The following is a 12,314-nucleotide window of genomic DNA, read 5'->3' as shown; positions in this document are numbered from 1 at the left end:
TTTTTATTATAGTATGCTCTTTTTTAAAAAAATAAAGGGGGAAGCTAGTTAGACTGTTTATATAATTTGTGTTGTACATGGACAAAGAGCTGTTTCAGATGGCACTGATAAAAAGGTGGTTTAAGCATGAAAATCAGCATTATTATGCAGCATTAATAACTCATTAATAATGAAAATATTTTCAATTGGTATGGCCACTTACATGAATTAAGCTTAAAATTTCCAATGTGTTACCACAACTTAACAGTCTTTCAGCAAACTTGCATGCATCGTCAATCTTTTCGATTGTCTTCTCAACATTGTGAAATGTTTCCATGATTTGAAGCTCTTGTGATGAATGTATAGAATCCAATTCTTTTAATAACTGTTCTTGTTGCCTTTCAAGTATTGCTTTATAAGACTGGAATGTTTCCTTTAAAAATAAAAATAAAATGATGACTTTGTGAACTTTACTAATTACACACTATTTTAAATATTTTTTTTAAAATGTTCAAAAGGTTTCATAATAATAATTATGCAACTGAATAAACTCATTACGTTATGAAAAATTACATTTTAAACTAAGCCATCACTACACACTTGTGCATTAAATTATCTCCATATACAAAATTATCTCTAAGGAATTTCAATTTAATGATTACTATATAAAAATCTTTAATCACAAAACACAGAGCATGCTACAGAACAGAAAAAAGACAATGTATAGAGGGTCATACTGTTATCAGGTGGTCTCCAGAAATTTTACCATTACACGATAACTGAAAGAAAAATGCTGAATTTCCTACAAATCTTTTAAATTACAATATCTTGCCATAGATAATATGATACATGCCCATAATTTTTTTCAGTTTTTGCTCAGCACACGCACTCCAATGTTGCCCAGTCTACTTGGGCGATAGCTTTACAAATTGCTCTTACAGTTTCATTAAATGACTCATCACAATCTCAAGTATAATGGGTATGCGAAGATTTTTATCGAGCTCATCCTTTAAGGCAACGTGTTTCGCACAATCATTGACAACTTGTTTCAGCGATCGGCTACGTGGGCCTTAATCCATTTTATCTCTACCGTCTGATTTTAAAGCTTGGCGGCAAATTTTTAAAATTTCATTAATCAGAAAATGGCAGCGATTAGAGTTTGATGACAAACTGTCCATATGTATGGAGTTTTTGTTCTCTTACAGGATTGGATGCACCATGAGAGCTTTCTTTATGGCAATAAGCTCTGCTTGGAAGACTGTGTTAAGGTCTCCTAACCCATAATGTTCCTCAGGAATCTCCATATCACAGTAGTATGAAGGCCACTACAATGCATTCCTCAAGCCCTCAACCATCTGTGTAGATTTCCATTATGTCCCGTTTCAGCTTTTTCATGCTTAATGGTATGGTTATTCTCAGAGCTGGATGTTCTTGCCAGAGATCATCTTTGGACTCAGTCCTGTGGATCGAAGGTAACAGCAACTAGTTACGAGCTAGTTCAATGACCTCATTTGGCACTTTGCAAACTCTGCGGCTGCCACCTGGTTTCCTGCTAGACCTTGTGCACTGAATGTGGGTGCACTCTTGTATGCTTTTGTTACTGGAAGCAAAAAAAAAGTCTTTGTAGAATTGAGCAAGCCTCTGAACTGACAGTTTGAGAGACACAAGCAACACGTGCCACTGCTAAAAAGTACGTACCTTTCTGCGGCTCCCAAATATATCATTTTTAGTATGGCTGGATGGCTTGAGTACAACCATCTGGTTGTTCATATGAGTTTGGGATTGTTTCATAATCCCATCCAGGTGTGCTTCGAAAGTCAGGCATGAGTCCCACACCACTCCCAGACGGCATAAGGATTCCACACACTTGGTACAAAATTAATATCCCATTTGATGTAGGTGTCCTATTACCTATTTTATTTAGATAGAATAGGAGTTTATAATGCTCACTCCATGGCTTTTTTGTAAATTGCCTTTCTGGCATTGCATTCAAGGATCACTCTGCTATGACCCAAGACAGGTGATACATGATCGTCAGCTTATGCCTGCATAGTAACTACTTCAGGCATCCCTAACTTCAAGCAGGTATCTGCTAGTAAATTCCAAAATAGAGGGCCACTACATGAACCTTGTAGGCAAAGTCTAATAACCTTGTGTTCTTTAAAGCAAGTACTGCTTTCATTAACGAGTATTCTATCACTAAAACAGCTCTCGATTGAATTGTAGATATACCAGGGTAGTTAGCTTCAGTGAGTGATTAAACTTATACTGTGATTAACTTATCGAAGCCTTGCTCACCAACAGCAGAAGGCAGATTGATCTGTATGCTTTGGGGTCGTCTTTTTTTTTTTTTTTTTTTTTTTTTTTGTGTGTGTGTGTGTGTGTGTGTGTGGGGGTTGAACAGGATAAACTTAATCTTCTTCCAAGCAGTCAGAAAGTGGCGTAGACATTTATTAAATATCATCCTCAAAGCTAAGAAATGGCATTATCAGCTTAACTATTGTTTCTAGGCTGAGACTGTCGAAACTTGGAGCTTCTTTACTTTTTGCCAGACTAGACAGAGACACTCAAACTTCGTTATTGAAGTCGGAATTTAAGTTATTACAACTGTGCACCTGCCATCTCACTGCACTATGCTCTGGTTTGTCTTGTGTTATTATATCTTTTCAGAACAGCTTTCTAATTATTAGGTCAATCATTTCTTGATAAGCCAGAGTGTTCCCTGCTTGTATACTGCCAATACTACCAAATAACTGCTGGTTGTTACACTTTCAGCCAGATTGCACAGAAGCTGCCAAGTGTTGATGCTAGCCGATTCTTCACAGAATTTGAGCCATATCATTTTTTCTTCTGTCATCATTTTATGATAGATGACATATGAGATAATAATGACAATACTTATGTACATGTTCCAACTAATTTGTTAAATGACCTAGATCTCTCTGAAAAATTTCCTTATAGGCATGATCCAACCAAAAACAATCTTGGAGATGGTTTGTTTAGTCTCATTTGCTGAAGACCAGTCCAACACTTACCGGGTGACAGACATTTTGCAGTCTCCTAAACCCACCATGAGTCCATACCTGCTGTCTCATGATGCGGTGCAGCTATGAGCCTGAAGATTTTACTGATCAACAAACAATGCTACCCGCTATTACTGTGCAGGCTACCCCATCTAGGCTTTAGACAGAATAATGGAGTACAGCGGATCTAGAACTTCCATGGCCCAGGCGCTATTCCGCTACTGAGGCCCTCCTTGGTCTAACTATATAAGTCGGTTCCTTTGGGGTTCGGGAACCGGCAGGCTCATGTTTTTATCCCTCAGTGCTGAGACTCCTAAGGCAGTTGTAGGAGATATAGTTCTGAATCCCAACATGAGTACCCATTAGCACCATGTCTATGGCACTTTGTAAAGCAGTCTGGCAACAGTCAGAAACAGAGTAAGTTTATTTGCATTATTTCCTAATTATTCTGCAGTTTTAAATACTGCTAGGTTATCAAAAAAACCCATCAAATAATATTAATTACAATGCAGAACTTAGTGACAGTTCAAAAGGCATAATACTCCAAAAATAAACAATATTTACATTAATTCAGTGAAAATAATAAGTTGATTTTTTAAACATTTCAAATCTATAGCTTACTTCAATATAAGACCTTGCATTATCATACTGCATCTGAAGATCAGATAAATGAGTATCAAGAACAGATGCTGCTTCTTCACAAAACTGTACTTTACTCTCACTTTCAGAAATCAGGTTCCTGAGTTCCTCTCTCTGTTTCTGTTCAGCATCGACAGCCTTTTCATAGCAATGTTCAGGCTGCTTATGGTCCAGAATCATACATTCATTACAAATAGGGACCTAATATAAAATAGTTGTTTTTGAGCTATACTATAAACAAATAGTATTAGGTGATAAAAATCAGATCTTCTCCGCATGTGGTAAATGCATATAAAGTAAGGTAGTAAGCAATAAAAAATTAATGAATAAACGATAAAAAGATTTTGAATAAAAGTAAAAAGTTATCCAGGCATTAATAAAATAGTATAAAATTAATTGAACTTTTTAATTTCCTCGAAATTCAGTTTAACTGATGGTTTGAAAATTTAAAACAGAGTATTACTGGAAAAGTTATGAACCCGAAGGAATAAAAAAAGTACCATTTCAGGTTCTTTCGGCAGATAAAATCTGAGATCAGATGATCTGTTTATCGCAGCTGCATCTTATTGGAACTTCTCACCTCACCCTTCTTAATACAGTCAAATACTGAAAATCTGCTGACCTGAAATCCGCCAACTTTTGAAATCTACGTTGCCTCTCAAAATATAAACATTGTCTTAATAAACATTCAGTTTATAGGTTCTGGAAACCTCAACATTGAGTACGAAATATTGAAGAAAAAATACTTACCGAATAATGACATCATAATTACCAATTAATAATGACTCATAATGAAAATACCAAATTATTGACATCATGATAAAAGTTTTTCCCCCTCTAATCTGCATCGAGGTAAGAAAGTAGACGATTCACTCAACTCTTTCTTCAAGTTCACGATTCACGTTTTTGTATTTTCTGAGCTTTGTTATTTCACGGGATTATTTAGTGCAGCCTTTTTTTAATCCGAATATTTTGTGGATAAATTAAGAATATTTTAAATTTCAGCCCTTTTTAATACAGTTACAGATAAGAAAGGCACTATGATTTTACTGCTTGCAACGTTGAAAAATGTAAACACATTGCATTGATGGTAATGTAAAAAGTGCACATTCTGCAAAAGATGGACACAGGTGCATTTTATACCAGAATCGGTTTAGTGCAGAATCATGGAATTGCAACACAATTGTGCATGATATACGAAAAAATAAAGAAAAGCTGTTGAAATTTTACAGCAACAGTGATTCTAACGCCGGAATCCGAAACCGGAAATCTTGGCATGAGGCGAAATCAACAAACGTCAACACTGTGTATATATAATACAATGAATAATATAATCAATTTATATATGTAATAATAATTCAACACATATAAGTTATTGCAATAATGTATATAATCATTTAATTAAATGTATCTAATACACCTTATTTATTTTGCACTTTTAGTCTGAATATTATGATTTATCTTTTCTGTTCTGAAATCCGCAAAATCCTAAAATCCGCACAAACTCTGGTCCCAAGCTTTGCGGATTTCTGGACTTCTACTGTATTTTTGTAAAAAATTACTTTAGATTTTACAAAAAAAATTATTCAGGTTTATTGTTTTGCTTTCTACAGCCCAAAACTTTAAATAGCATTCTGGGTTGAGCTGTACTGGTTAATTAGGAATTAAGATATCTGTAAATTGATTTAAACAAGGTTTCCTGGCCAACTGCATAAAAATACTTGATTTTCAACCAGTTAATTGATGCCGCTATGACCACAAAGCAGACATGATGGATTCGTTCGTGCGCTTCACTGAGTTCTTCAGTGGAGAGGTGAGTTCGTTTCTTCTTGGTTTGCCTTTTACGAATGGCTTTAAGCCCGACGTTCCTTTGCAGTTAGGCCTGCAGGCAGGGACGATAATGACTAACGGTTGGAAAATGGCTACCGCTGCTGGTTGGGACTTGTCTTTGATCGGTTTCACGCAAACTTGTTGCAGAGTTCTTGAAGGTTGCTATTGAGGTGGAAACTAAAGTATGTACTGCACAGCTTACTAGAGAAAGTTAGTATGTTATCACTGTCTGAATATTATAAGAAAATCTTGAGGTTTAAATAAACTTTAAACATTTATAAAGTAGTCTAAGACTAATAAAATAAAATATAAGCTCACTCAATTAATTTTACTGGTGAATAGGTTTAACCCTTTGAGGGGCAGTATATGAAATAATTTAAACTGTAGTAAAATTTTGCATGAACTAATAGACCTTAAGGGCACAAAATTGAGACTTAAAAAATATCTAGAGCAAAATCCCAAATTTTAAGAGCCGGTATCGGCACCCAAGACATTTTCCCCCCCACACGTAGCTGCAAATTGTTAATTTTTGTTTTTTAAATTAATTTTGCTTACATATGATGTGCATCTGTAGAGATGGGTGCTTGAATATAGGTACGTAAGTCTGAAGACAAAAACGTTTTTAATTTCGGTAGAAATTTAAAATTTTAAAAATAAAATTTATCTTTTTATGCACTTTGATGATGCAACCCAGCTGAACATACTTATGTAAAATATGGGTAAAAAGCTTTTGAACTTGATTTAAATTCAATATTATTTTTTAAAAAATTAGTAAATATAACACTGCATGCGTAAATCGTACCATGCTGCAACTGAACTAGCATAATATTACAAGGAGATATACTAAATCAACTTAAAAATAAAAAAAAAACTGTAAAATGAAATGCTCAGATGAGAAAGTATGTTGCATTTTTGAAGTTATATTTTATGCTTTAGATAATATGTAAAACAACTGTAGTTCATACTATGATACCAAGAATTTCCCCCCCACGCACACACACTTTAGATTATCGAGGACCATAAGGACCCCTTTTTTATTTTTTGTAAATATAGGTTGTAATATATCTTTTTGTTCAAGAAGAAAAGCCATTAAACGATTTTATTGACACACCTCAAAGCTCTTATTTCGATTTTCAACTCCTTTGGCTTCCTAGGGGCTCCTTTTCAACTTTTGGATAAATTCTAGTTTGCATCTAAAAGGGGGGGCCTTAGAAATATTTTCCCTCCTTTCACCAATTGTTAAATTTATTTCCAAAACAACCTATTTTTATCTTAACCCAGAGGGCAAATTTCTCTTGCTGTGCCCTAGTCTTTCATCTTAAGTTAACAAACACAATAAGAACAAAAGCATGCTTTCAGATTAGCAGTTTTCGTGATTACACTAGATTACCTTAAGTGCACTTCCATTTCCTGTATTTTTAAGTGAGCTTTCTCTTTGTGTGATCTTACCACACCACACAAAGGGAAGACGGCGTGACACCAGAATGACAAATCAGTTGTCAATCACCTTTTTTCGTTTTCGTTGAATTCTAGGGTTTTGGAAAGCATGAAGTAACGGGTGTCTTTTGGGGGCTAACATGCCACATTTAACCCGTACAATTCTGCAAAATTTGGACCCCAGACGGCAATTTTGAAATCGATGAGACTTTCTCTTAGGAAAAGGTGAAGTGCTGAAATTAAAATTTTAGCTAAACGAATGAAACTTGAGTGGAACAAAAAAAGAATTCAGTTTTAGCTCAGGGTCAGTATCCCTACATGAACTTAATATTGAATCCTAAACAACTTATAAATTAATCATAAAAAAAATTTACATGATAAACTGTTATAATATAAAGAAATTCTGCCATGTCACAGAACAGAAAAGACTGGCGCTGCCATCTATTGGTGCGGTATCCTCAGTGTGGGCGCTGGTATATATTATATACCAGTTTTAAAATCATATAAATAATCTGTTAATTATCACTTCTGACTGAAATGAAGTAAATATATAAGATTTAGCATGTGTACATCATATATTTGCAGATTTTGAATTCTTTCCTTTTCTCCAATAGAATTTATTAATCTTCAAACATGATACCTTGGAGCGAGGTATATTAATTTCATAACTGCAAAATATTGAGCATTCATATAATGGTGCTCATTATGTAACTATTTCAACCAACCACTGTTTTGTGATTCATTTAAAAGCAAACATTGGTTTGCAAAACCCAATACACAACATTTACATTCAGATATCAAACCACATTTACATTGAGATAAACAAACCACATTTATATTGAGATACATTTTTCTTCCTGGCATTACAGATGCAGGCTTCAAATCAAATTCATTCCATAACACAATCTACGAAGAACATCTTTCTTGAAGAAGACAGGTTCTTCATCCAAGCTGAGAAATAAACTGCATTATTATTTAAAAAAAAAAAAAAAAAAGGTTGTAAAAGCAATGGTTATAAACGAAGAGGCCAAAATAAACTTGCAAAACCTAGCACTCAGGAAATATGCCAAAACTCAATGCTGAGTTCAGTGAAAAAGTACATCCAAAATTTCTTCCAGCAATTTGGAATATTATTAACCCAACAATGCATATGCAGAACCTAACAGCAGATTTAGCATAAGCATTCCAGTTAAGAAAATCCATACTTTTAAGGATTTTGTACAGAATGTATTTTCTCTCAATTAAAAGCATAAAAATTCCTTCAAAAGAAATTCCATTCATGAATATAGACATTTTTCGCATGAAATATACTGATACATTCCTCAAAAAATTCTCTCTTCACTAAGCTTTCTTGCACTGACATTAGACTGACAAAGTTGTATGCAATTTAATTCAAGAAATAAAATTTTACACTCAATAAATTTTGTTCAAATTCTCAAGGTGTGTTTTAATTGAGTGTTTTAATGAGTGTGTTTTAATTATTAAGCAATCAAGATCTCATAATTAAAGACGCTGAAATGTGCACAAAACTCAAGACCACCTATTATCCACAAAATCCACTTGTCTTCCATACAACCAATATCCTAAATGTGTGCATATTATCAGAATTCTACTATATAATATAAGAACTTCCATAATTCTACTCTGAGGAGGCAAAAATAAACTTACATGGCATGTATGGCAGTAATATTTCATGACTTCATCAGGATGAGAATTACAAGTGACAGGTTTATGAATTGTAGTGAAACTGTCCCCATCACCCTTCATTTCATCAAAAGACAGAACCTACATTAACAGATTCAATGCAAATTAATATAAAAGAACAACATGGTACAATAAACTATGCAAACTATGAATATATACTGACCGTGTGACTTTCAAAGCACCTCATAAACTGATGAGCTGTGACACAATTAGGACAAAGAAATGTAGCACATTCAGTACACCTAGCAACAGCTGTCTCTTTTGCTTTACAACTAGTACAAACAATCTGAGTTTTCTCCATTGCTTTTAAATCAATCCTGTTGCAAGCTATGTAATCCAAAGGCAATCCTGACACACCCTTTGTACCAAGCTTTAAAAAATATATATTTTTTCATTATTTATGTAACCTAATTTCATACAGCTTATAATCTTACTACTAGAAAATTTTAAATGTTCATACTAATTCTTAAAACACATTTAAGTATGCCAATCAGTGAATGTATCCACAGACAGAGATAATTTTAGCCAGGTTTAACTGCCAGTGAAATTATACATATACTTTAAATTATCATTTATTACAAGTCTTACTATTAACTACAAATAGTAATGAAAAGTAAAATTTATTGCAACCTATCAAAAAGTATTTAATAAATACCCAAAAAAGACAACAGATACATTTCTGTTAACAAAACCTCAGATATAATAATCTAAATACAAGTCTTGACTTGCTTTACATATGTTTATTGAATTAACTTTGGTTATCAAACTTCAGAAAGGTTAACTGAATGTTAAGAAGTAGAAGTGAAAAGTCACTGAAATTTTTTCTTATTTAATGACACTTTTGATAATTCAAAAGCTTTATCTGCTCCCTTTAATTTTATCTCACTGAAGGTCAAATGTATATTATATTTATTGGATGTAAATATCTGCAAGAAGAGCAAAGATGCTTTTCACTATTAATTAATTACGATTCTGATACACCTCAATTTCCTGAAGACTTCTTTTCAACTCTGGTAAGATGTATTTTCAATATGGTAAAACTAGATTAAACATTCAAAGTATTAAATTTTGACCATGTAAAAATCTATTGTAAAATTTACATTAAAAGAACACTCACAGAATCTTATTCTACATAAATAGATAAAATTATTTTACCTTAGTTTCCTGTAAACAATCAGGGCATTCAAGCATATTTGGCAAAAAACCATTTTTTGCTATATGCTTTTTCAAGCATTCTTCGCAGAAAACATGTAAGCAAGATAAAACTCTAGGTTGTTCAAATTTTGACTTGCACAAATGGCAACCATTTGCAACTTCTTCTTCACAAGATGTCAATGCCATATCTTGTGACGCCATCACATCACTAAATATAATAAGAATTTAATCAACATAAATATTAATAGGAAAATACAGAAAATTTAATCATCATGCATATCCTGCAATAAACAAAAAAATATCTAAGCAAATAATTGCACATAAACATTTCCTTAATAGTTACACATTACTTTTTTATACATTTATTCAATAACACACAGTAAAACTTCATCTTGAAAATGTATTTAGAAAACACAATATTCATTTGGAATCAAAAGGTAGGATATCAGAGGCCATTAGGAAAACTGGAGAAACTAGAACACCCTTTTTCATACATATTTTTTCACAATATTCTTTTAAAAAATCATATATAACAATTTGGATACTTGTTACTTTTATTCACTTCTACATTAAACTTCTAAAATAGTTTGTTATTGGTTTAGCATCATTTCTCTCTTCTTTTAAAAATGCATGCAAAGTCAGACCCAAATTAAAATTCACTCTGCCATCATACTATAACCCTTCACAATTTTGTTTACTCATCATTAAAGCATGGAAAGCAAGTTTATAGGGCCTTAAAGTGGCTTAAGTACAAAGTTACCAAAAAACGTTCTTGCTGCTTCTGATATGACATCGGAAGAGAGAATCCAAACATAAAAATAGTCGTCAAACCTGGCGATGAAGTGGTTAGGATGAGAGTCCGCACATTGACCAAGAGTATAAAAAGCACATTGCATCGATATTTCAAACATAACTCGCACAGCGACTGATTGAAATGGACGTGTCAAAGGTGCTCGTTTGGAGTTGTTTGCTGTATGATTTTAAAGTGGTCCTGTCAGCAGCAGATTCAAGTTGCTGAATTTGCCAGGCCTTTGGGTATGATGCTGTTATTAAACAAACTGCTAGGTAATGGTTCCAGAAGTTCAGGTCAGGGGGTATGTCTCTTAGTGATGCACAATGCAGCAGTCAGCCACAAGCGCTGAACGATGAGGCCCTGAGAGCAGCCATAGAGAGAGACAGTAGTCAAACATGTTTAGAGCTTGCTGCACACTTCCAGGTATCTGATGAAATGATCAGACTCCATCTGCACCGCATAGGAAAGGCACAGAAGCTGAGCAAAGTGGACACCCTTGACTATCTGATGCAAACAAGCAACAGCACGTTGCTGCCTGTTTGATATTGCTTAATTGGCACCACAATGCATCCATATTTGATCGAGTACTTGCCAGCAATGAAAAGTGGGTCCAGTATGACACACTCAAACGTTCCAGACATTGGTGGTCACCACAGGACCCTGTGCCTCACACTGTAAAACTGTCTGTCCACCCATGCAAGATCATGCTTTGGTGGACTAGTCGCCAAGTGGTGCACTAAGAGCTCTTGCCAGTCAGCCAAACCATTATGGCAGGCCAGTACTCGCAGCTGTTGGAAAGTGTGCATCATGCACAAAGAGCCAGCACTGGTCAATTGTAAGGGTGTACACCTCCTCAATGACAATGTGAGGCTGCATGTGACTCAGGAGGCCAGGGACACCATCCAGCAACTGGGCTGGGACACACTACCCCATCCACTATACTCCCCAGACTTTGCACCAACACACTACCACCTTTTAAATTCCCTGGACAACCATCTTTGTGAGAAATCCTTCAATAACCGGCCAGACCTCAAAAAGGCCATCACGGATTTCTTTGCATCCAAAACTCCTAAGTTTTACCACAACGGCAGACACTCGTTGGCAAAAGGCACTGGATGCCAATGGTGATTACTCTGAGGATTAGTGGTGATTATTATTTATTTTATGACTTTTCTTTCTGACTGTCCAAAATGGTAAGAACTTTTTTGTTTACCTTGTAAAAGCTCAATATAAACAACAAACATGTGCAATACACATGCCATGTTATCAATGAGTTTAAAATATGGCTACACATCTGATATAGATTCACTTTGTTACTATATAGTGCAAAGGGAAATATACTTGCCACATTATCAATGAGTACAAATATGGCTACATGTCTGAAATAAATTCACCTTGTTACTGTATAGTGCAAAGGGAAATAGATAAGTATATTAAACTCAGAAATTTCTTTTATCATTTCAAATAAAAAACATCTGCTTGAATTTACGCCATTAGTTGAGATGCTGCTAGATGTTGCAACTAATGCCATTGCATGCTAGAATCAATATGAGGTCTTAAGAGTGCAAGATGCGAGTTTAATGCAGCATTGCAGCCATTTAGAAAAATGACTGCTTAAAATAGGAAACATTCAGAAAAAGACTTGCAGTAGCACTTACAGCAACTCTGAAGACTATGGAAGCATTCATTAATAGCCCATGGAATGAAATGGAGTGGCATTATATGCATTGCTCTTCGATCTGACGAAATAATTT

General features: G+C 34.5%; 1 protein-coding gene across 3 annotated transcripts in view; it reads right to left on the bottom strand.

The window, feature by feature from the left end:
* mei-P26 (E3 ubiquitin-protein ligase meiotic P26) overlaps positions 1-12,314 on the bottom strand; it is an 82,072-nt gene that overhangs the window by 33,464 nt on the left and 36,294 nt on the right. For all 3 annotated transcript variants that reach the window (XM_085807558.1, XM_085807559.1, XM_085807560.1), the window contains 5 exons: positions 9,768-9,975; positions 8,776-8,982; positions 8,577-8,693; positions 3,624-3,842; positions 203-412 (listed from right to left, as the gene is read on the bottom strand). In XM_085807558.1, coding sequence (XP_085663684.1) covers positions 203-412; positions 3,624-3,842; positions 8,577-8,693; positions 8,776-8,982; positions 9,768-9,975 — 961 coding nt within the window. The remainder of the gene's footprint in view (positions 1-202; positions 413-3,623; positions 3,843-8,576; positions 8,694-8,775; positions 8,983-9,767; positions 9,976-12,314) is intronic.

Source organism: Stegodyphus dumicola, chromosome X1 (genome assembly GCF_044657685.1).
Source record: "Stegodyphus dumicola isolate Sdum_Otavi_A_Nest chromosome X1, ASM4465768v1".
Lineage (NCBI taxonomy): Eukaryota > Metazoa > Arthropoda > Arachnida > Araneae > Eresidae > Stegodyphus > Stegodyphus dumicola.
The sequence above is the reverse complement of the archived record's forward strand: the minus strand, read 5'-3'. Positions and strand labels throughout refer to the sequence as shown.